General features: G+C 41.0%; 1 protein-coding gene across 1 annotated transcript in view; it reads left to right on the top strand.

Moving 5' to 3' along the window:
- The window catches only part of grm2a (glutamate receptor, metabotropic 2a), a 29617-nt gene extending 6234 nt beyond the window's left edge, over positions 1-23383 (top strand). The window contains exons 2-6 of the mRNA XM_029432497.1: positions 5152-5891; positions 14602-15439; positions 17152-18215; positions 22094-22271; positions 22930-23383. Of these exons, the coding sequence (XP_029288357.1) occupies positions 5364-5891; positions 14602-15439; positions 17152-18215; positions 22094-22271; positions 22930-23003 (2682 nt within the window). The 5' untranslated portion in view covers positions 5152-5363 and the 3' untranslated portion in view covers positions 23004-23383. The remainder of the gene's footprint in view (positions 1-5151; positions 5892-14601; positions 15440-17151; positions 18216-22093; positions 22272-22929) is intronic.
- Positions 23384-25437: the final 2054 nt, after the last annotated feature.

Here is a 25437-nt window from a genome sequence, read left to right as displayed (position 1 = left end):
AAAAAAAATGCGTAGATAATTGAAAATGTTTCCAATACGAGAGCCTCAAATGTCCTCAAAGACGCTGCAATATCTCAGTTTTAAGTGTTTATGGGTACCTGAAGGTCACAGTGGAGCACACAGGAACACCTCCTTTATCTCAAAAACACATTGTACAGACATGCACACCGATTGGTTAATCCAACTCCCATTGGGAGGTAGGTTTCAAAACAGAACAGAAGTTGTACGGACATGTCCAGCTTCTCAGTCGTGAGGATTTTCTGTTTTTCTCTAATCACCAGTTGCACTTTATTCTCATGTCCTACTTTAGAAAAATGTGATCCGTATGAAAAATATCTTTCAAAGTTAAGGCTGCAGGTATTCCACATTTTTCTTAGTATAAGCACATCTTATAAAAAGACCAAAAACAACATGTCCGTAGTCTTTATTATCTCTGCACTGAAGATTCACAAAGACTCGTTTAAAAAAAAACATTTAGTAATTCATAGAACATCTGGGAACTGTCGTTTTTTATCAAACACAACACAAACGGGACTAAATGGTGCACTTTGTGTGGACTCTTTCTAGCTGTGAGTTAATACACATGTTGGTGCTCTAGTGAGTATACAGTGAGTACAGCACCAGTGCATGTGGAATAAACTCAAAATAGACAGTACACATGTTCAAGTCAACTATATTTAAACTATTATTAATTCATACATAATTACATTTTACACAATGTTCTTCACATAAAAATGACACAATAATGAAATGAAAAAAAATCAGTGCAGAATATACAAATGCAACGTTCATGTATGTCACACAGTGCGATGGTGAGCTCTGAAACAGGAATACACTCAAAAGTTAGGCATTGCAGTAAATACTTGTCAGTAGGATGAATTCATTGTTGGTTTTGGTCTTGTTATGGGATTTGTTGACAATTAGAAAAACACAGATTATCAGCAGCCTTGTCCTTTAATACGTGTCAAGAAATTCAATCAAGTATCAAATATCCAAAAGCAAACTATCACAGACTTTCATTTGTCACAGGTGCTTCCAGGATTTGCATTTGTCTGTACTCAGTAATACGTGTAAGTGTGTGGGCACTTTTGAGCCTTCTTTCCCATTAGCAGACCATTTTCAGTCTTCTTCCCTCACACAGGGCCGTTCTCTTTGTTAGCAGGAAATGTGATTTTTAGGGAAGCCTGACTCCCATTACCTTTGCTTCCTCTTAGCCAGCCTCCAAGTCATTCCACTGGGGATCTCCAACCTGCTCTTCCAGGCCCAAGGCTGCATCTACAGTAGACGACCTCCACTCGTCAACACTTGCTATCGCCTGGGGGGATATTACCATATTAATGCTGCACTCCACTCCTGGGGCTAAATGAGTGTCATGAAAAAAAATCAGCTCGTATAGGATCTTTCTCAAACCCCACCCTAGTCCGTCTTTTCACCGCTGCCCACACATCTCGTTTTCTTTTTCTTGCCCTCTCACATCTGCTATCTGTTTTTGTATTTTCTCCGGCCTGCATCCCCTCCTCCCATTCCTTCACACAGTCTGGTTTGAAGTGTGCAAGAGGCTGGCAGGCTTTGCGCTCTTGAATTAAAAAGGCCATCTGGTGAAGAGGGAAACAGAGATGGGAGGATAGGAGGAGAGAGGAAAAATGAGAGGCATAGTTTTTCTTTGAAGTTAACGTGTAGACAGAATCCTGGGTGGGATATCACTTCTACAGTGTAAATAATGCTAGTAACATCTGTCATTTATACATTTACAAAGAGTATTTTACGCATTACGCTGATCGAGTATTTGAGCTAGAAAATCAACAATTTCTCAACAGCTATCTAAAAGGATGTCAAGAACCACCATAGCCATACAATATTATAACCAGCAGGACAAAGTTTATACATTTATTTAAGGAAGAGACACCTGCACTGAGTTAGATGACAGGATCAATAACACTCTGGTCTGTGTGGAAAATAGGGAGATGGTTAGCTTAGCTTAGCTTAGCTTAGTATTACAACTGGAAACGGAGGGGCTCTGTCCAAAGGTAACACAACCTGCCAAACTAAACACGATATATTTTGTTTATTTGATCCACCCATAAACAGTTTAAGTGTGAAAACGGCACATTGTGTTTGGGGTAATGCACTGGTCAGGACTCCAGGAAGTATCTGACATGTTCTGACACATGCTCCTCTAACCCCCTGGGAAGGAGCCCTGCTGGCTGTTTCCAGTCTTTGTGCTAAGTTAAGCTAACTGCCTGCTGCTGAGAGTTGTATCAATGTTATTATCTAGCTCTCACCAAAAAAGCAAATAAGCGTATTTTCTAAAATGTCAAACTATCGCTTTCAGTGGAATTTTAAAATGTAGTATAAAGTAAAGGAAAAACTTCTACAAATAAATTGTTTTGGTGAAAAGAAAACGTAAAGAACATTCTTCAGAATGTTTTAGCAAAGTGAGGAGATCACAGCCTTTACTGCGCACGACTTTGCAATGACATTATTATATTTAAATATTTTCTATGTGTATGCTTTCACAATAGGTTGGATATTGGAGTGTAGTGAACACAGACTCAGAGAGAGAAATAGAGTCCACTGGTGAGATGGAGGTCTCCTGGTAAATGTAGGATCGGGAAGGAGACTGACAACGTGTCAGCCAGAAATCCTTTTGTCACCATCCTCTCATGAGGCTGTGTGCTTAAGTGCTTTACCAGTGTTATTGACGCCTTTCTTTCCACCGCAGAACTATATTCAAGATAAACACATTTAGTCAGCTTACAGTCCAGACTTGTTGTTTCTTTCACCATTTGGGCATTTATGGCCTATGCACCAATGTTTCCCGCACTGCAGAGTTACAGTACAACTAGAATACACTCAGGAACCATTCAAACTTTCTTGTCGTACACAATTGTATTCCCTTGCATGTTTGCAGTTGCCTTTATATGTGAGGCAAGTAGTAGTGACATGGCCCATATGTGCAGGCTGTTTCAATGGACTTTCACTTGTTGACAAGCTGCTGAGGGAGAAAATGGAAAGTCTGGTATCCACACATTCATTTTGTGTGGAAGAATAAGGATCCAAGTGTCATTGGCGGTTCATCGAATGTAATGCGACATGTCACATCCTATTTCTTATTAAAAGACTACAGTGTTTGCACCAGAAGCACCTCTAAGGCAGTCTTTTTCTTTTTCTTTAAGAGTAAGAATCGTGATGGTTTAAAGATAAGATATTAAAGCGATATCGGTGGTTTGAAACAGAGGCTTGTGTCGTTATTGTTCTGTTTGAGATGTGTTTAAAAGGCAGAACACAAAAAAGGCTGTGACTGGAGTCGGATCAGTTTGGTTAGTTCACAGTGCAGGTTTCCCAGTTCTCCCACAGGACCAAGCAGCATGCATGGTCAGACTGGCCCGCTTGTCTTTGGTCTATCTTCCACTTCCTATTCACCCTTTCTATCTACTGGCAAGTTTCCATGGAAACAACAGGCAGAGAGAGAGAGGAGAGAGAGAGAGAGGAGAGAGGTCTGCAATCTGACTCCTGTTGAGAGCGCTGCATTGTTTTAATAGGTAAGTCAGTACTTTGCAACAGAGAGAAAGAGATATGAGCATTAATATCCGCCTGCTCTGGTTTAATAATCTCTCATCAATACAGTTAATTACTGCTTGTCAGCCTAACTTGACTTGTTGAAACCGTGGATATGAGACAGATCATTCTGGCTCAATAATTTACTCCGATAAACTTCTCCCACACTCAACACTCTGCCTAATTAAGCCTCTGGGATTTGTAGGGACTGACACCAGAACAAAAACCCTGCGTCTCTTCTGTTGAAATCCATACATGAACTGCATCGACGTGCAGTGTCACGTTAAATCGAGACGTGGCTCTGCATAGTGCTGATGCCAGATTTATAACAAAAAAGTGACATTTATTTATTGTACTGACCTATAATTTGTATTATTTCAGGAAAATGACTTTTATTTGGTAGAAGGAAAACATAAGTTAAAACAAGTAGTACAAACCATTTTGGGTTTTATGTGGGTTTAAAGTAATAGATCGGCAGTACAGCAGATCAGAATCACTGCTCCCCAAAGTGTGGTATCTGTGTATCTGGTAATCTGGGGGTAAATTGTGTTTATTCTACATACAGGAAATCCATTGTGTAGCAGACCCTAACCTTTAACCTGCAGGATCAACTGTGTATTAGTATTAGTTTAATTTGAACACACACAGTAATTGCCTTCACAGTCCAAGGACAGGGACTTAACTCTACTATAGTGAAGATGAAGTGTTTTCCCAACAACACTGAAACCCAAATTTGCCATTTGTCTCAGCATGAGTCATATCTGTTTTTGTTTTTGTTTTGTTTTTAAATCTGGGAATGAGAAGTGCTCATAATATTAAGAGTTGCATCTTACTTTGTATTGGAATAAATAATGTACCACATGAGAGACAAAACAAATGAATAAGTGTACGTACCTCTAGATACAATCACACTAATGTAATCTGTTGGCAAGAAAATGAATTAGTATGCTTGAAATAGATTTCAATACTTAATCTCCGTTTGATTTGCGTGTGGATTTTGCTTTTGTTGGGCATAAATCGCGTTTTTGTAAAACTGTGTGAGTAGTTAATGTGATTTGACGAACAATCCTTGAGGACATGATTTGTTATCTCTGTAGACTTTCGGTGTACAGGAGCATGTGCACATGGGATTATAAAAGAGTTGTACAATCATCTGCCTTAGAAGGCGAGTAACTTGAGGTCATAGAGACAATGAAACGGGAGGAGAAAAGGGCTTTCAAAATAAAACATACACACACACACACACTCTAAATGAAACCTCTCACAACGAAGGCTTGGCCGTGTGCTGCTCAAAAACACAAGAAAACCATTTGGAGGATGTTTCTGTTGTCCTCATTGAAGTCTGCTCTGATGGTGAACTCAAGTGTGTAGTAGCATGTGTTGTGGCTACTAATAACGCCCCGTCTTTATTTATTTATTCCCATTATTAAAAAGCATCAAAGGATACGGATATTTACTCACTTGTGCAGATGATGTCAAATATTTCCAATGGGACGAGTCAGTCCCTGGCAGACACAAATGTGGGTGAGACAAAGAGAGCATTGTGCTCCATCTCAAAGGCTGTGACTGAATTTCTCTCTGTTTGATCTGCAGGCTGTAATCTACAAAAAACTCTGAAGAAGAGGAGGACGAAGAGGATGGGGCTGATGCTGTAAATGGCCTCTGTCAGAATAAAGACTCTGGTGCATTGAGATCTGGTGCTGCTGCGCCTCACTGTTCTTTTCTTCAGAGCTGACGTCATCAAAAGCCAACCAAACGCTGACCAGAACCACAAGCAGGACAGTGACCTTGTTTTGCCCAGGGATATGTCATTGGGGAAATCCCATGTGTTGGGGGTGCGCCCTGTGCCCCGACCCCTCTGGCTCTCCCACCTCAGCCTGCTGTGCTTATGTGTGTCTCTCTTTGCCCAGGCTCCCCAGGGTTTGCCTATGGTAGGTTATAACACTGACTCCAAGAGGGAGATCACACTGGAGGGAGATTTGATGATCGGCGGGCTGTTCCCTGTGCACCAGAAGGGTGAGGGAGCAGAGGACTGTGGGAAGATCAATGCTCAGAGAGGCATCCAGAGACTGGAGGCCATGCTGCTGGCATTAGATGAAATCAACAAGGATGAGCGCATCCTGCCTGGGATCAGACTGGGAGCTCATATATTGGACACTTGCTCTAAAGACACCTACGCTCTAGAGCAGTCTCTGGAGTTTGTCAGGGCCTCCCTCACCAAGGTGGATGACAGTGAATACACGTGCCCCGACGGCTCCTATGCCATCCATGATGACGTCCCTTTGGCTATCTCCGGGGTCATAGGAGGATCCTACAGTGATGTCTCCATTCAGGTAGGAACTAATGAAAACACACAAACTGAGTGGGTGGGCTGTCTGATTCTACTCAATCTGGTTTTATTTCTTATAATGAGTTGGTAAAAAAGCTACATGAACTTTGTCAGGCAATTATAAAACGTGAACTATCAGCAGCTAATGCAGGCTTGAGATAGAAACAGAGAGAGGAGGGAGTACACGCAAGAATGTGATGGATGGTAATATAACTGTCCATTTAGACTTAAGTACCATGTGCAATTACCCCTTGTGAGATGTTAACACAGGGACTTAATGAGTATCAGTTCCGCAAGGAGGATCTGTTTACCTGTATGCCCATATGCTTGGCTGATCTAATTTAGAAGATCTCTTTCTCTTTCCGGGTAATTCACACTTCGGCAGCAATCCTGTCAGAGGCGGACATGCTACAGATGCTGCGCTTGGGACGGGCTGACAGGATGACTAGTGACGGCATGATTACTCTCAGCACCGATGCACCTTTCGGCTCACTCAAGCTGATGTGATGAAAGCTCTGCTAATTTGGTCTCCAAATCTTCAGCTGTGATATGGCTGCCACATCAGAGTCATTTTAAGTCATTGTGAAAAGAGATGGGTGTGTCACGTGGAACAGAGATTGGTAAATACCCAGAAATACACATGCCTTAAAGCATTAACTTAAACTCGTCATCCTCGCTCAGCCAGCCAGAGGACCGTCACTGCTGTCTCGGCTGAAGAGTGTGGTTCACTTCACTCGAGACGGGTAGCCTCGTGTTCCACATATCTGCTTGTTTGAAGACACTTCTGCCCATCCAAAAATTATAATTGGCTTCAGATCATTGATAAACCATAGATAGTGGCAGGGTGCTGTTAGTAGCTTTTCTCCACTGGGTACTTCAGGACAATGGACTGGTTGTGGCATCCTTCCATACTATTTAGTCATGATTTGTAGAGAACAGCAGCCAGCAGAAAGACATGTCAACACTGATATGCCAACAATAAGTAAATCGCAGTGAATAGCTGCTTCAGTGTCTATCTGCTGCCATACAAATGTTTTCTCAAACGTGCACTTGAAAACAATATCCATATTTAAGACAAATTTGAAGCAATTTTGAAAATAAATTGATGATCTTCTTTTATTCGAATGAGAAAATGCCACTATGAAGCGTATGCTAGCTTTAATTATCCCTGATCGTGCTGGAACCCAGCAAACATATCTGGCTTTTTTTGTCTCGCTGCTGACAAAACACAATGCCACAAGTACAGCACAGTGCAATGATATATTATACAGGTAGAGAGCTCCTAGGAAACCATGTAAGAGGAGGGATTCAAAGCACCTATATTGGGATTCCTGATGAAAAGGACAGTTTGGAAATAAAAGATTTGATTAACGAGCTGTAGTTTTACTGAAACCCTGCTTCTGGGGCTCCTCAGAGAGTGCCCTTGTCTTGTGGTAATTTATGGATGTACTATTACAAGCCTCAGGTCTGAGGTCTGCTCTAGCTCCTCACTGAATTTTCCTCATCAGGACATAGTTCCCCTTCTCACCATGATGATCCTCTATATTGTAATGCAGTTGGGTTATGAGGTGTGCTAGCTCTTGACTGGTTGGTTTGCATCTAATCTGCACTCATAGTCTCTCGAACTGCACATTTTTAAATCTCTTTCTCTCTTTTAAAAATGAATTATTTACTTGCATGATATTAAATCTTCTTGATATTTTAAAGATTTGCTGTGTGAGATGTGCCCTTTGAAAAAAAGACGAGGTGTGAATGTAGTTTTCGGGGAAATGCTACAGCAGAAAGATGTGCATTTGGGGCAACGTGTGGCATTCCTGTGCTGCCGCTGGTTGTTGCTCTACCATCTCCACATAATGTTTCCTTTTTAGCTGACTGGTATTTGCATAATCTATAGCCAGTCAGACCTTTCAGTGAACCAGCCTGACTGTGTGAAAGGCTACCGACGCTTGCCCTTCTACAGACGTGTGTATTTCACCCCAAAGGCAGAGCAGTTACAGGACACATAACAATGTTAGTTTAAAGACCTCTATTGCCTTGGTGACATGGTGGAAACATGGTGAACTGACAGGTGGTGAGAACACTGAGTGATGTCTAAATCTGTTACAATTAAGGAGCGTGTTGCTGTGCTGCTGGTGTTGTGGTGTGACAATCGCAGATATGGGGGCGGATCTGGCGGCAGGCCTAGCCATGCTGGCGTTACATGGGCACAGATTGAGTTAAGTGTGGAGGCGAAGTTCTATGACGCTCTCGCAAGCTCGGTCCTGCCTTCCCCATCTGTGGTTGCTGCTGGACTGTCTGGTGGTTTGGCAGAGGTGTGCCTGCACAAAGAGGATGTAGAGGGATCGGACGAGAGATCATGTTTCACAGAAACACTGAGACAGTGACAGGCAGATATGATCGTGGGGGGGGAGAGAGATGGAGTGAGTCACAAACCATTTGATAATCAAAGCCTGCATCTTAAACAGTCACAGGGAAGTCTGTGACGCCATCTGGACAGTTTGAATGAATCTACTTGTAGAAATATTCATGTGATGCAAGTGTTTAGTCTTGAACATCTTCCCTGTGGTCTACACAGCAGGTTATCAGTGCAAGGAAAGTAATGACCTTGCGATGACATGCTCAGTACATTCAGCATATCTATTCATGTGTGGAAAGCTGCAGCACCAACTAGATGCATGTATACCTACAGTTGTGTTGTTGCATACTGAAAGCAAGCTTTAACAATGCACAATCTTCAAAACACTGTCAGCCTGCAAAGTATTTGATTTCTTCTGGATTTAGCTGCTTTATAGAGGGACCATTGTCCTTGTTACTCCTGATTGTCCTGAAGCTTTGGGTTAATCAGATATGATATGATATATTCCACAATTACAGTCCAGGAACATCTAGCCTCGGGGCTGGCTTCTAATTAATACATGGAAGGGACTCCACTTTTGTTACACTGACAGCAGTCTGTGCTGCTGAATATGACTCACTGGTAATAGAGCATCCCCCAGGAACAACATCATAATCACCAGGCGCATTAGAAGAACAACACCTCTGGAATGTCAAATACTCAAAAAACGCTCGCTAAAGAACTATTCTCAGGCATGAAACACAGATAGAGGACACTTCTGGAAACCATCTGATTAAACTATGAAAAACAAGCTACTGTGATCTTTCAGAGCTGCGCACAGAAATCGCTGCCTGTATTTGAAACCTGGTTGAGATTTTACTGATGGATGAGACAGGAGAAGACACACTCACATGCTAGAAATTAAAGATATTGATTCTGATATGAACACACTTGCTTGACATTTGCAGACTAAACTGTGTGAGCAGAATAATAAGGTACATTTATGGGCTTTTAGCGAGATCAAGAATCTAAATCCCCCCCCACACACACACACACACACAAACAACACTATTTATAGAATTGTCTTCATCTGAAGGTAGACGGTGCCAATTTCTGGAGCACACTTGAGTCATACAAAGGATTTAAACATGGATACACACATGACATAATTCATGCCAGAGAGAACAATGATGATGAAACATATCAGTAAAGCCATGCAGTGAAAATGCATTATTCATCGGTAAAAGTAAAGAACGTGCTCCCGAAATTGTAAATAATTCACTTGTGATTGGATTATTCAGTGGTTTTGGCAGAACCCATTATTTGTGCAGTTGAAATGCATATCATGACCATCGCACACGCATTAGATATAAACGACAGCGTAATGTCAGCTGACCCCCAATTTGCTTTGTTGGGTTTTTGGATTTTTAGTTTACCTAAAACTTAATAGGTTTATACAGAGTAACAGAGGTGATAATACATCTAATGAATGCAGGTGCACGTCAAAGCTGAGTTACTACTGACATTGTAAATGAATGGAGGTACAGCCGTAGCTTAACATGTGGTATGACTGTGGACTTTCCACAGTAGCATAAAGGACATTCATATTATCCAGCAGGATGAAGGGGCAGGACCTGATCAAAAAACAACCTTGCTCTAGGTATCCAACAGTTCATATTTCCATCCCGTCAAAGCTGTTGCCAAGCAACTAAATCATAAGAAATAAACTAATAATGATCCAGTTCACACTATACACTATACGCTGTATGTGCATGCATGTATGTGTTTGCATGTGTGTTTCCGGATGCTGCAGTGGGCCGTAGTTGTGTGAGCTAAGGACTGCTGCTCTGGGAATACAGTGTTATTGCTGTAGAAGCACACTGAGACAGTCTTCTGGGAAGAGCGGATGGGCTTTTCATGTAGAAAACATCATGACATCTCTGCAAAGTAGGCCTGATAGTTCCTGGACCACGGCACTCTCTGTCTCTTATTTTCTCTAGCTCTGTTTTTTTTTTGACAGTTGCCCCAACTGTGCCTCTTCTCAGATCCCTTCTTCCTTTCTTTCCTTCTTCCCTCCTTTCTGTCCCTTTAGTGCATCTCACCCATTCAACAGTATGTTAAGCAGACAAAAATAAGGCACAAATAAGTGCTGCACATAAAATGTGATGGAGATGTGCTGCATCTCCAAAGCATCAAAAAGAAAAGAAAAAAAAGAAACCGCATTGCTATTTAATTTTTAATCAAATATTCTAGTAAATTCTGCACTTCTGGCATTTGTAAAAGCAACACATTTCTATAAACTAAAACACTATGTTGGTATTTTCTTGAGATATCCAAATGTATGGACTTTTATCAAGTATTTAGGATGTATAAATATATTTTATGTTGTGTTATACAACTGTATTTTGACATTTCACATGGGCAGCAGAATAATTCTAGCACATCCTGTTACTCTGTGTCAAATGAAGCTACCAGGTCCTGTATGCTCTCGTTGCTTCAAATGAAACCACTTTCACAATAATCTGCTCCGTACCTGCCCCTCCAGTGCAAAGCCACAGTGAGGCACTTCTTAATTTTCATAATAAAATAAGATGCTGTATGATCCCTATAGCTGAGCGGGTGGGATTGTAAGCCATGCCATGTGGCTAATGTTAACTAAGTAATATGTACTTTAGTCTTATGGTGTCGGTGTTATAATCCTCTTATGCTTTATTCTATATTTGTAACCCTCCTCTTGCCCTTCCTTCGCTATAAATAGAAATAAGAAAGGCCTTTTGTTTCCTTTTAGTACTGTAAACATTAACAACACAACAAATATCACAAAGACTAAGAAGAAGAAAACTAAATTATGATACATCAGTATGTTGGAAACCATATCTTACTGAATGAATAGATGTTACAGGTTGCTTTTGATAAGTGGTTGAACTACGACGTGCATGCATTTGTAGTAGCTGATATTGTAAGACATTTACTGTGAGCAGGTAAAATAACAAGATTTACAAAATATGACTAAATTACCTACATAACTAAAGTATCTAAACGCTGTTTTCCTCTTTAATCTCTAAGATGCATAATTACATTAGTTTACTGCACAACAGCAGAGAGAATGATGCACATGCAGGTCTGTCTCTATGTCGGACACGATGAATTCTGTTGCAATAAAGGAGGTTTCCGAAATCAAGAAACACAAACTCACAGCCTCCTTGAAACCTGCAGCTGTAGGCACGAATACACAACACCCTCCAAGCACAAATTGCAGAATGACAACGTCTGCAGGATATAAACTTGACACAGAAGCCTTCAAAGCATTGCACATCTTTTCATCTTTTGGCTCAGCTTTTCTGGTGTCATGCGACCTATTCCTCAAGCTCTTCTTGTCTGCTCCTCTTGCCCTCTAGTATATTAAGCTCCAGGACTTTTGTGCTTCTGTGAACAGTTGAGATTCTTGAGTGAGGATCCTCGTGCAGTAGTAACTAGTTAGCAGGGGGGGCTGGGTAGAAGGTGCATCACAGAACACCAAAGGTAATTGTATTAAGTAATAAGTGTAAAAGGAAAAACACAGTCACTGTCAATCAAATCTTCACAATGCTCCTTATCTGCCATCTGATATGTATCAACGGTCTCTACACTCACGATGTGTCAGTCGTAGGCCCTGGCAGGTGGAAGGTCTTGGCTTTTCATACAAGCCATGTGAAATCTATATAATGATTTCTGATAAGCCCCTTGTATTGGTGACACGTCTGGCACTCTGCTTTATAACCTCCATAAACCACTTGTAAGTGGATTACTAAACTGGCATACATCTCCCTTTAATACCCTGCAGAGAAATGACTCACTGACTACCGCAAGCATAGCCACATTTCAGCATAATTGACATTTCTTTTTACTTTTATACCTGTGTAGAGTAAATGATCACATTAACACAACCATGCCAGGCTATTCCTTTCGTCCCGTCCTTCTGCATTGAATGTTTAATGCTAAGCCGTTTTTATTGTAAGTATTGTAAGAGCTCCTCAAACATATTGCTTTTTATTTTCAGACAATATGCCGAACTAGCCTAAGAGAACAAAGAAAATATCTTTTTGGAGTGTTGATACATGACAATGTTATATTTTAAACGCATTTTCAGGTCTGGATTTGAAAAACCTTCACTTAATAAAATTCACAATATTCACATTTATTCTTTTATTATAGTGTCTCTATGCACGGAGAGAACTCATGGTGCACCATCATGCTGAAATCCTCGTGTATAGTTGGTGAACGCTACGGTATATATTTGTGTGAATTGAAAGCAAAGATTAAGTTAGTTCACTCAAAGTTCACACAACTAAATCCAATAAAGCTTCAATATCTTTGTTGTGAAAGGTTTTTGATAATGAGGGAATTTTAGAGAAAAGCCCTCGTGAGAATTAGGAATTGGTTTGGCACTTTTTAATATTGAATTGAGTTTTTGTTTTCTTCCTGAGAGAGCAAGAGCACTGCTGCCATCTGTTTCACCACATGTTGAGAAAGCTGTCAAGGCGCTTTAAGGAGGTATACAATTTTATGTGGAAATGTGATTATTAGCCCGTCTGCATAATCAGAGTTTCTCTCGCTGACCTGAAAATCTCAGTGGAAAGCAATCTTTGATCTAATATGAAATGCTCACTGCTGCGTCTTTCAGTTGCTACACCACAGACGAGTGGCAGAATACCTCTAATGTCAGACAACAAGGTAATGTTGTACAACATTCCCTCCGTGTAACATTGTTTGGGTGGTGGTAAAATATCGAGTCCAGTCACTCTTGATTGTGCTGTTGCATTTCCTTTTTCTGTGAAACATTCTCTCATTACTTCCAATAAATCTAGTGGATCGGAAATCACTGCCATGGTTTCATTTAATATTCATCTCTCTGATCCTGTGGAATAATAAAGATCCTATGATTAATGTCAATTGAAGCACATCACACTAGATGTGTTGTGATGTTTCAGTGTGCTGCCCTCTCCTTCAGCGAGGATACATACTAATCAATGAAGTGCCTGTATATTCTGTTTGACTCTACCTGTCTGTTTGTCTACTGGCACATTTGGTGTATATTAGAAATGGCTACTTGCTGCTGAAATAACCTGTTTAAATAGCCAAATACTATATATCTAATATCAGGTTTTACTGGGTGTGTGACTTTTATTTGTGATTTAGTTACTTCACAGAAAAAGTGTATTGTAATTACATTGTAATTTATTCCATAATTATAGCCATGACAGCATGTTACTTTGTACATGGTACCGTATATAAAGCATCACGACCAGCAATCATCCAACATTCTCAATTCCTCTTCAAGGTTATACTACAGCCAAAAATGCAATTATTTGTAAAAACTGCCGGCCAATTTTCAGTAAAGATACTGTATATCCTGTATGATAGGCCTTATAACATTGTCCTGGAAAGGTGTAAATGATTTGGGTAAAAGACAGGAGATGGAATTGCCCTATATTATTTTATCATTCCACTAAAAGGGCCCTTTCTCGTGTAAAAGTACACTTTCCCGTGTAAAAGTACACAGTTCTGGACTATTTGTAATGTCAAACAAGTTGTTTTACTTACAGCCATAACATGACAATATAGGACTGACACGTTTAACTCAGAGTGGATGTATTTGTATGTGAATTTCCTCTCTGACTTTCTCAGAAATGATTCAGTGGCATTCAAGATGTTGTGCCACGACTTAGGGTGCTGGTGTGAGAGTTGGCATTAAAGTCAACCAGATTTAAGTTGGCATCCTTTTGACTGATCAGACCGGCTCCCCTTAGGCTTCCACAGAAATGCCTGAAGCAAAAGCTAGTCAGTAGCTGCTTCTGCACACTGTGCACAGTGTCACGCCACTGACAAAACCTATTACACAGAAAACGCAAAGTTTCGAGATTCTTTGATTTCCTTTCTTTCCCCAATCCCTGCCCTCAACCCCTATCTGTCTCACCCTATCTACTTCTCTCTCCTCTCCACAGCAGAGCATCAACTTCAAATTGTTGACAGCAATAGAAATCAGAAAAGTAGACAGACAATCCCAATAGTTGTTTAATGCAGGATCTCGTCACTCAGTCAGCAGGAGAGTTACATAGTGAAAGACCCAGCAGGGATCCAGTGCAGAAATTAGAGACTAATTCCACTAGAGGGGAAAAAAACTGTGCAGCCAATTGTATTTATTTATTTATTTATTTAATAATGAGTAATTAAACTATTCCCACAGTTGGCGTGTGTATGTGTTCTGTGTTATAGGTTAATTAGAAGTAATATATCATAATAGTATGCATATTAATACAGTACCCTTAGTGATTGATATTGTGTGAAGACGGATTTAAGTAACAAACATAATCATTCTAGTGTCTTTCACTTATTCTAGGTGGCCAACCTGCTGCGACTCTTCCAAATCCCTCAGATCAGCTATGCGTCCACGAGTGCCAAGCTCAGCGACAAGACCCGCTATGACTTCTTTGCCCGCACCGTTCCCCCTGACTTCTACCAGGCCAAGGCCATGGCAGAGATCCTGCGTTACTTCAACTGGACGTATGTATCGACGGTGGCTTCAGAAGGTGACTATGGTGAGACTGGCATTGACGCCTTCCAGCAAGAGGCTCGTGCCCGCCAGATCTGCATTGCCACTTCCGCCAAGGTGAGCCGCTCCATGAGCCGCTGGAGTTACGAGAACGTGATCCGCTCCCTGCAGCAGAAGTCCAACGCCAAGGTGGTCATCCTGTTCACACGCAGCGAAGACGCACGGGAGCTTCTGGTGGCAGCCAACCGCATGAACGTCACCTTCACCTGGGTGGCCAGTGATGGCTGGGGAGCGCAGGAGAGTGTGGTGAGAGGCAGTGAGGCTGTGGCCGACGGGGCGTTCACCATCGAACTGGCTTCCTATCCGATCCCACAGTTTAATGACTACTTTACTGGCCTGCACCCGTACAACAACACCAGGAATCCCTGGTTCAAAGAGTTTTGGGAAAACCAGTTCCAATGCAGCCTCCATGACCTGGGCTGTGGGAAGCACTCACTGCGCGAGGCTCCGTTTCAGCCCGAATCCAAGATCATGTTTGTAGTGAATGCTGTGTATGCAATAGCTGCTGCCTTACATAACATGAGGCAGGCCTTATGCCCCAACTCCACCAAGGTGTGTGAGGCTCTTAAACCTGGCAACGGCAGAAAGTTCTACAGGGACTACATTCTCAAGGTCAAGTTTGAGGGTGAGTAAAATCTATTATTACAGAGTGGTTTAACATTTTCATTATTCTGTCATCTGTACACAACTCCATACACGCCTCAATATAAAAATCATTTAATTTCCCCAAGTGCACTCTGCACACAATGCATGCTCCTAAATTAGGTTATATCAATTTAGATTCAATGTACCAATTCATATTATGTTGAATTAGTGCAAGATTAATTATACATGTTTGTACACTGAAGCTGCTGATAATAATAATAATAATAATAATAATAATAATAATAATAATAATAATAATAATAATAAATTGTATTTGTAAAGCACCTTTCAAAGCTAAAAGCAATCTCAAGGCGCTAAAATAAGCTCTGTAATTATTCAATTTGCAAAGATGAAACTATTTCCTCACTGTCGTACTTGCAGGCTTCTTTTTTTCATGCATCTTGACTTAAGTGTGAGAAGAGAGAGGGATCTTCAGTTTGAACATTGCACATACTGATCAGGCAAACATTACTTGTTTCCTGCTTGTCTACACAAAGCTGCAACACAAAATGTGTAACAGCATTTGCACTAACATCCACTCATCACAAACGACAGACCCAACGATGCTCTCACTTTGGTAAATGAAAGTGAGAGCATTTGATTTATGGAAATACTGACATTTTCATTGATGGGAGATAGAAGTGGACCAGTGTGCTCTTATCCAGCTGTGCTTTTCTGATCTTCACATTTTATTTGCGAGAAAAAAAAATACCCAAAGGATTTTACTATCCAGAGACCTGAAATTGGATTAAAGGCTTAATTTAGTCCCTGAAGGCATTACAAAACCCAAAGGAGAAAACACACAGAAAGAGGTGGACCGCTAACTATCATTAGATATAACAGATTATATTTAAATTTAGTTTGCTAGATAATAAGGAATTCTAATATTCTACAACATAATGGCTGCTTAATATAATATTCACACCTTGGAAATGATTTAGTTTTACAATTAAATGACACATTAGTCGATGGATGCAACTACAATCACTAATAAGTCATTAGTTTCAGCTTCTCAACAGATTTAAAGTGTTTATTTTCCATATACAATTGTACATTTGAGTATGTCACCTTGGATTTACAGGAATGATCATAGTAAAAATTAATAATCAAGTCATTGCGAAAGTAATAAACAGGGATAAAGAAAATAATTGTTAGTTGCAGCCCTTAGTACACTATTCTCTGACGAGGCATGTAGAAATCTTGTGCTGCTGTTTCTATCAATTTAAACTTTTGTTACATTTTTTTGTAAATGTTGGATTATTTCAGCCTTGATTTCACATGGAAAATCAAACATTATTTTATGTATTTTGTCCCATCTGTCTGGAATTTCCAATCGAGTGTTTAATCCAGTAACTTTCCATCAGAGTAAACAGACTCAAACTGTGGCTTCCATCATTTAAATTGACAATTTGCACCTGTGTCCCGTCACAGTCACTGCTCAGTCTCAGTCTGTACCCCAAGACAAATAAAATGTCAGCTGAGACACATAATAGGCCAAGAGATAAATGTTACATGAGACTGTACTACCAGAAAAATGTGCTCTTTGAGTTCATCGTACAAAGTCCACTGTCCAGAAATGTTGATATTTGTGCTTTGCTTTCACAGTTTTTAGAACATAGTTGCAGTTGTCATACAATGACCTTCTTAGTCCTGTTATTTTCTAACACTCTCTTGTTTTCTTTTCACCTACAGCGCCATTTCGTCCACCAGAGACAGAGAATGTAGTGCGCTTTGATGGCTTCGGGGACAGCCTCGGCCGTTACAACATTTTCCACTACCACAAAGAAGATGGTCGCTATGTCTACCGTAAGGTTGGCTACTGGGCTCAGAGCCTGATCCTAAACACCAGCCTGATCCCCTGGGCTGGCCAGGTTGCGCCAACTTCCCAGTGTAGTGACCCCTGCAGGAAGATGGAGGTGAAGAGTATGCAGCCTGGAGATGTGTGCTGCTGGATCTGTATCCCCTGTCAGTCCTACCAGTATTTGCTGGATGAGTTCACCTGTGCTGACTGCAGCTTTGGACAGTGGCCCCTGGGCAACCTGACGGGCTGTTATGATCTGCCTGAGGAGTACATCCGCTGGGAAGATGCCTGGGCCATTGGACCCGTCACCATTTCCTTTCTAGGGATGATGTGTACGCTCTTTGTCATTGGCCTTTTCCTTAAACACAATGAGACACCCGTGGTGAAGGCCAGTGGCCGTGAGCTCTCCTACATTCTTCTGCTGGGAGTGTTGATGTGTTATAGCATGACCTTCATCTACATTGCCAAACCGTCCACGGCAGTTTGTACACTGCGTCGGCTAGGCTTAGGCACTTCATTTGCTGTGTGCTACTCAGCCCTCCTGACCAAGACCAATCGCATCGCTCGGATCTTCAGCGGGGTGAAGGATGGAGCACAACGGCCTCGATTTATCAGCCCGGCCTCCCAAGTTGCCATCTGCGGTGGTCTGATCTCCTGCCAGCTGGTAGTGGTGGTGGTCTGGCTGCTTGTGGAGACCCCAGGGGTGAGAAAGGAAGTGAGCCCGGAGAGGAGAGACGTGGTCACCCTCAAGTGTAACAGCAAGGACTCCAGCATGCTCATGTCTCTCACCTACAACTGCATCCTCATTATCCTCTGCACAGTCTACGCCTTCAAGACTCGCAAATGCCCCGAGAACTTCAACGAGGCCAAGTTCATCGGGTTCACCATGTACACCACCTGCATCATCTGGCTGGCTTTCCAGCCTATTTTCTACGTTACTGCCAGTGACTACAGGGTGAGTTCCGTGCTTCATGAGCGAGCACATGTAGTCTTGTAAAATAATCAAAACGCATGTTTTTTCATATCAATGAAATTTTACTTTATTCTTTCCTAAGTTTTAAATGAAATACATGCTGTCGAAGTGATTTGTAAACATCTTTTGTTCAGATGGCTTTAGGTTCTCAATCTGAGCAGAATACATCCTCGCAGATAATGACTTCTTCTGGGGTTTAAGTTGGATTTTATATGCATGAAATCACAAACTAATGTTAGCTATTATTGATTCAGCAGTCAGCCGTGTCTGTGCTGCCCGTGGCTCTTAGGAATATATAATCTGTGTTACTGCATTGCTTAACTTCTTCAGAATTAGTTGCATAATAAAGATTGTTCGGTGCTCACCAAGATAAGAACTTTACCCGCCTTAATTTACCTTTTGAAAGTTTAAATATTAATGAAGTGAGAGTAAATTATAAAATATTGATGCTCAAGTCATGGAGAAGTGTAACGGGCCGCCAAAAATCTTCGCGTTCCCAAAACAAAACCCCCGGCTCCAGTGGGGGTATAATTTACGTAACGTTTTGATGAGATGTAATCTAGGTTTTTTCGAGGAACAAAATAACATAAACAGTCAATTTTTGGTTTAAATTAACAAAAGAAATGGAGGGAAGACACAGCAGATCATTCACATCTCCCCTAAAATAAAGACTTATGGTAGGAAGTGAATTTATCCCTTTACCCCCAGCACACAACTAAAGCTAACACAGACAGACAGACAGACAGACAGACAGACAGACAGACAGACAGACAGACAGACAGACAGACAGACAGACAGACAGATAATGTGTATGCATGTAATATAGTTAATAAAGCAAAATGGGTACTGATAAAAATAGATAAATAGTGTTCAGTCCCGGCCCCTGCGTGCTGAATGAATGCTGATGGTGATCGGTAAACACAAGAACATACTGTACAGTGAATTGATAGAACTTCAGAGAAAAGGGTGGCCTGAGTCGTGGGCTTTTATTCCTCTGGGATCTGAACAGCGTACAGCGAGTGAGAGGCAGAAGGGAGAAATAGACAGAGGAATCCCCTGACACAGCCGCCTCTGCAGAAACATGGAGAAGGCAGGCAAGACCATGAGGACTGAACGTCCCTGTGTGTCCCTGTGTGTAGCTGTGTGGAATAGAGTGTGAAAGACTGGGATGCTGAGTCCCAGCTGTGCCCTCTATCCTGGGAATCCAGTGAGGCTCGGAGGAACCCTTCACCAGACCCCCCCAGGCAACGCGAGCCATTCACAGCCAGAAAAGGCTCATCAGCTAGACGCAAAGTTCCCCTTTTGACCAATAAATAATTACTAAAGGAACTGACTCGGCACAGTGTCTCTAGTTTTTCACAGGCAGGGACATATTACTTGTGCTTTCCTAGTTTTACACCACTTCTCAAATTGTTGTCACAGCCTGATGCAAATATCCAGCTGAATAACAAATACAGATTTGATTGTGGTCAGTCATGAAATGTTAAACCAAACTAAATACTACTGAACCATGAATAACACATTTGATTATCATATGAAATATTGAAGATGTTTTATGCACCCTGAGGGAGAGGGCTCTCCTCATATGCCACTACTGGTCATCTCATCTCAGCAGTAAACGCATCTGATTAAACACACAGCACTTCTATGAAAACACTGAAGGCTACTAAAAGACAGAACATCTTTACAACCGCTTCCTGGCACATTAACAGATCCTTTCAAGATCTGTCTGGAAGCCAACCTTTCCTAAATCAATTTTAATACCCGTCCGTTAAACTCCTCCGACTTAGTTCAACACCATAGTATTTTTTGTCTTTAGAATGCCCATTGATGACGTCGTCTCACACGTACTAGACGTAGTGCGAGTATCATCTCTCATGGTGTTCAACAAAGGAGTTCAACCAGAAGGTGCCTCTCTACAGAATGTGCAGCTCTCACAGCAAATACAGGAATAAATCGAGCAACATAGCATTAGGAAATACAATTAAAGTGATACCCTATCTAGATCAGCTGAACCACTGAGGTTCAGGTAGGACAGATATGTTTTTTTCATTTGTTTTTTAATAATACATTCTCAATAACCTAACTCATATGTTAGGTCTAATTACAGATTAACAACATAATTCTACAGAAATCTCAACATTATCACACACCGGTCTCCATCGATGAATAACTTTTGGCTGGTTCATCCAATAAAGCGTTTCAATATACGTACAGCACAGAGCCCAATAAAAGGTAGAATCTCATCTTCGCTGTGAGGTTCTCTGGAGGAATAAAGCTACCTGAAAACAGAAGACATTATTTATATCTGAAGCAGCAGTGCTGTGTTCGTATAATAAAATAATACCTTCAAAGTTATAAAAAAAAAACAAGAGTGAACAGAGACAAGTCGAAAGCGTAGTAGCCATGCTCTACATCCTGTTCGCCACACTCGATCACAAGCCATTTGGAGAAATATTACTGCAAAGGCAGATTCCTTGTTCTCTGCTCCTCCAAAGCAACATCTTGTGAATTATTAAAACCACTTACCAGGTCATTCCTATGCAGTACTGTCCCTGGTTTTATTCAAAAACTATTTCTGAATTAAGTAGAGGACATTTAGCCTCTCTGCACTTCAATATTGCTCAGATTATTAGGTGTAAACTGCCCTTTTGCCTTTGTATTACGTTTATTCCAAGTATCCCAAATATACAGGTCAGATATACAAAAAAAAAAAGGGGTGATGATACATTTTTATGAATTTACAGCTCAACCCAGGACCTGTGTCAGTGTGTCAGTGTGTGTATTTCAGAGGTGGCATGAGCTGAATTTTAATGTTGAATTCATTGCACTTGGCAGCCTGCAATACATCTAAAGAGAGTGACCACTATGTTGCAAACATATACATCAAAATATATGAATATTAAATCATTTTTGATAGATATCCTTATCAATTAGTCCCTTTCTGCATATACTTTATTATCAACTGTTCAATACAATTACAGTAATTAGTAATAATGTATTGTAAGAAAGTAATAAACAGATAATTAAACACTATTCTGTAAACTGACTTTGTGTCACTTACATCCCTGCCTAAAGTAATGGGTGTTTATTTGCTATTATCATGTAATCTTTGTTGCAGAACAGTATGTGCACAGTGCAATACTTGGTGCCCACATTATTTTAATACCAACATTAGCATTCAGAGTGAAAACGGACACCTGCTGTGCCGTGTGAAAATGAGATGCACCTGCCACACAATGCTGAGCTGTATCCTGTTATCTAGAAAAATAAAAATAAAAATCTGTGCGGAGATTGGAAATGAAGGAGCAGACTAATGACATGTTGCAAGATGTGGGCAGAGTGAGGGGAAAAAAGAGCGTGAGTTACGCAGTTGACTGACAAGCAAATAAGCAGATCTCTTAACACCTCTCTTTAGGCGTCCCAGCTGATAGCTTCAGCCTTCCTCTTCTGTTGCACCTGACTTTGGTTCAAACATTTCTTTCCTAACTTCTGAGCTCCTTTCTTATTAAAATTAATATTCTTGAACAGCAAAATGTCTCTCAGCCCAATGCCATTTCTTGTACGATTCCAAACGAGTAGAGTTAATTTAAAACTTTCTGGTTGTTTTAAGCCCTATCAGCCCTATGGATGAACAAACACACTTATACCAATAAATTGCACTGAAAAGACATTAACACTGGGATTTGAGCTTTGCGTGAATATTAATACTGACACTGATGTGATGGGGTTTTGAGGGGGTATAGGGATTCTCTCATCTTGGCAATCTAGAAATCTATGTTTACTTTTCTCCTAAATAAAAGTAAACTCAAATCACTGAATAATCTCTGTGAATGTCTCACCTCTCTATCCTCCTCCAGGTGCAGACAACCACCATGTGCATCTCTGTCAGTCTGAGTGGGTCGGTGGTGTTGGGTTGCCTCTTCGCTCCCAAGGTCCACATCATCCTGTTCCAGCCGCAGAAGAATGTCAGCACTCTGAGAGTGGCCACCACCCGCTTCAGCGTCACCACTGGCCAAGGCTCCAGTTTCTCTCAAGGTACCACCTGATGTACAACAACATCATTGTTGCTACTGCAAAGTTCATTACCTTTATGAAGCCACCTTTTTGTTACAACTCTAGCACTGGCTGTTGTATTCTCTTTACCTTTTTACGAATCATGCAGAGTTCAGATCAGGAAAGCCAAAAAAGCTGAGGAGTTTGTCCGATGCTTTTTTGTTCCATATCCACCAGATAAAATACAGATCCTTTCTGTCATTTCTAGGAGTAGGAATCACCAGAAGTCCCACGATATGCTGAGTATTGAGATAACATATATTGTTATATATTGTAGATTTATTACCTTTTTTCAACTGCAAACTATGCAGTTTGACTCCATCTTTGTTTTGACCAACTTCATGCCAATCCTGTGTATACTGTGCTTGTATCGATTTCTCCCCCCATGCATAGTAATTTCTATAAATCAGAAAAGAAACTCGAACCCACTGTTGTTTCTGGATAATTAATTGAAAATATGATATTACCACATTTAACTACAAATCACCAGATTTCATATAATTCATTACTTTATTATCAACTGCTGATTCATCTGCAAGCAGTAGAAGAGTGAAGAAAGAATTGTGCATGTGGCATATGTTTTATTCTCTATCTGCATTATTTGTCTAATCCAAAATAACTTTTATTTATGGTTTTGCAGCGTCAGCCTCCAATGTTGTTCCAACAGTGTGTAACGGACGAGAAGTGGTGGACTCCACAACGTCCTCCTTGTGAAGATCAGCTGAGCTCCTTTGCCAAGCATTGTAAACTTAATATAATCACTAGTCCTGAATCAGGTGTCTCAGATATTAAAGAGGTCATACAGACGATCGTCCTGACCTTGTTGTCCTCAAAGTGCTGTGAGTACAATGTCCCGATTCTTTTATTTGATTCTTTTTTGTTCTTTGACTCGTAGCAATTGAAATGAGATGCCAATAACGTCGCATATAGCCCTTGTTTTTATTGAAGATTCTACTTGCAACATGGAGTAAATTATAGTAAATCTGTTAAATGTAATATATACAAGACGTTTTTAATGTAGATTTTGGTGAACCAGTTTGTGCTTTCTTGTAATTTATGTAAATAAAATGTGTTTTTTATTAATACCAAAATGACTTATAGTCTGACTATTTATTTATACACCTATCATGAGATTCATATTCCAGAGGATAATACTGTATATACAAAAAAAGATTTGCTTGGCTCGACACACATTTTTATTAACCTCCACAAATTTGCCAAACGTGCTGTCATACTACATTGTTATGTTGTCATTTATCAAACTTAAAGTCAATTCTATTGTCAATTTCTCTGTGTGTGATACAAACATAAAGAATTTATAAATATATATATACACATACACATACACACATATATACACCCATAACAGAGTTGAATAAATAAAGGCAATAAATATATAAAAATAAAAATCTACACTCTGAAAATTATGGGGGCAGGGGGGAGAGGGAGGGGAGGGAGGGGAGAGAGTTCAGCATCCTGACAGCCTGGGGGAAGAAGCTGCTTCTGAGTCTGGTGGAGCTCGACCAGAGGCTGCGGAACCTTCTCCCTGAAGGCAGGAGGCTGAAGAGGCAGTTGGAGGGATGGGAGGGGTCACCTACAATGCTGAGTGCTTTGCGGGTGTTGAACATGTCCTGGAGTGTCTTGAATGAGGCACCAATAATCCTTGCAGCAGTGTTCACTATGCGCTGCAGGGTCTTGCGTTTGGAGGCGGTGCAGCTACCAAACCACACAGTGAAGCAGCTGCTGAGGATGCTCTCGATGGCGCCTCGGTAGGAAGAGTACATGATGGGTGTTGGGGACCCATGCTCTCTTCAGCTTGCGGATGAAGTAGAAGCGCTGCTGGGCTTTCTTGGCGAGTAAGGTGGTGTTGTTTCTCCAGGAGAGGTCCTCAGTGATGTTCACCTCGAGGAATGTGGCGCTGCTCACCTGCTCCACAGCAGCACCATTGATGGTCAGCGGGTGGGGGTGATGGGTGTGGGGTTCTCTTGAAGTCTATAACAATCTCCTTTGTTTCCCCCACGTTGAGGAAAATGTTGTTATCTTTGCACCATGTGGCCAGCTGGTTCACCTCCTTCCTGTAGTTTGTCTCATCGTTGTTGCTGAAGAGACCCACTACAGTTGCATCATCCGCAAACTTCACGATGTGATGCATATCAGCCTGATGCTGCAATGAACTGAATATCTATAATATGCAAACTTAACTGCACATACCGTATATGGTGCTTAACAACCTTAGAGGACAAAGCACTTTACACTTCCTTACTTTGCCTCTCAGTGACCCATTCACACCACCCATACACAGATGTTGACAGCGCTGCCATGCGAGACATTGGCCTGGCCATTGGGAGCAAACTTGGGTTGGGTCGTCTTGGTCAAGGACACTTCAACGTGTGGACAGAACAAGCTGGGGATCGAACCATCAACTAAGTGATGAGTGGAAGTCTACTGCCTGAGCCACAACCCTAAAACAAAGTCATGTATAGGAGACTCAGGTGGAAAAAGTGCAATTTAGATAATCAACATTTGGACTCAGTTTGGGTTTGAATTCTGAGCTCTCTAGTATTCATCAACTCCTATATACACCATCTGCCAAAACCAAACAGTCTCTGCATGAAAATACCAGCACAAATATCATCATCTGCTGATATGGAACAAATCCCACCAAAGCTGTCCGAGAACATACACAGCACTCGGTACCCCTGAGTACATGAGGCAGATGCTTTGGAAAATAGACTTGTACAGTATCTGTGATTTAACACTGCCATCTTGTGTCCAAATTGTTTGATCTAATCGTGCACGTTACAGCATGTAGACAGCCCTAGGGCTTGCTGTAAATAGAGAATTTGCATATGGAGGAAGCGGACAGATAAACAGAGCATTGTCTTATCTTGTTGGATCTGCTCAGTGTCCATCATCAAATTACTGTTATTATATATATAAACCATGTACAGCATATTAAACTAAATATTTAGAGACATAATTATGAGAATATATTTTCTTGAGGAAATGTTTATGACAAACCATATTTATTTCACAATATTCCCTGGGCTTATGACACAGTTCATAGCAGCAGTCCTGGTAAACTCATTTCTCAAGACACACATCCACAGTGCATCTAATTAAATCAATGTCATGATAAAACACAGGA

Source organism: Cottoperca gobio, chromosome 5 (genome assembly GCF_900634415.1).
Source record: "Cottoperca gobio chromosome 5, fCotGob3.1, whole genome shotgun sequence".
Classification (NCBI taxonomy): domain Eukaryota; kingdom Metazoa; phylum Chordata; class Actinopteri; order Perciformes; family Bovichtidae; genus Cottoperca; species Cottoperca gobio.
This window is presented reverse-complemented; position numbering and strand designations above follow the sequence as displayed.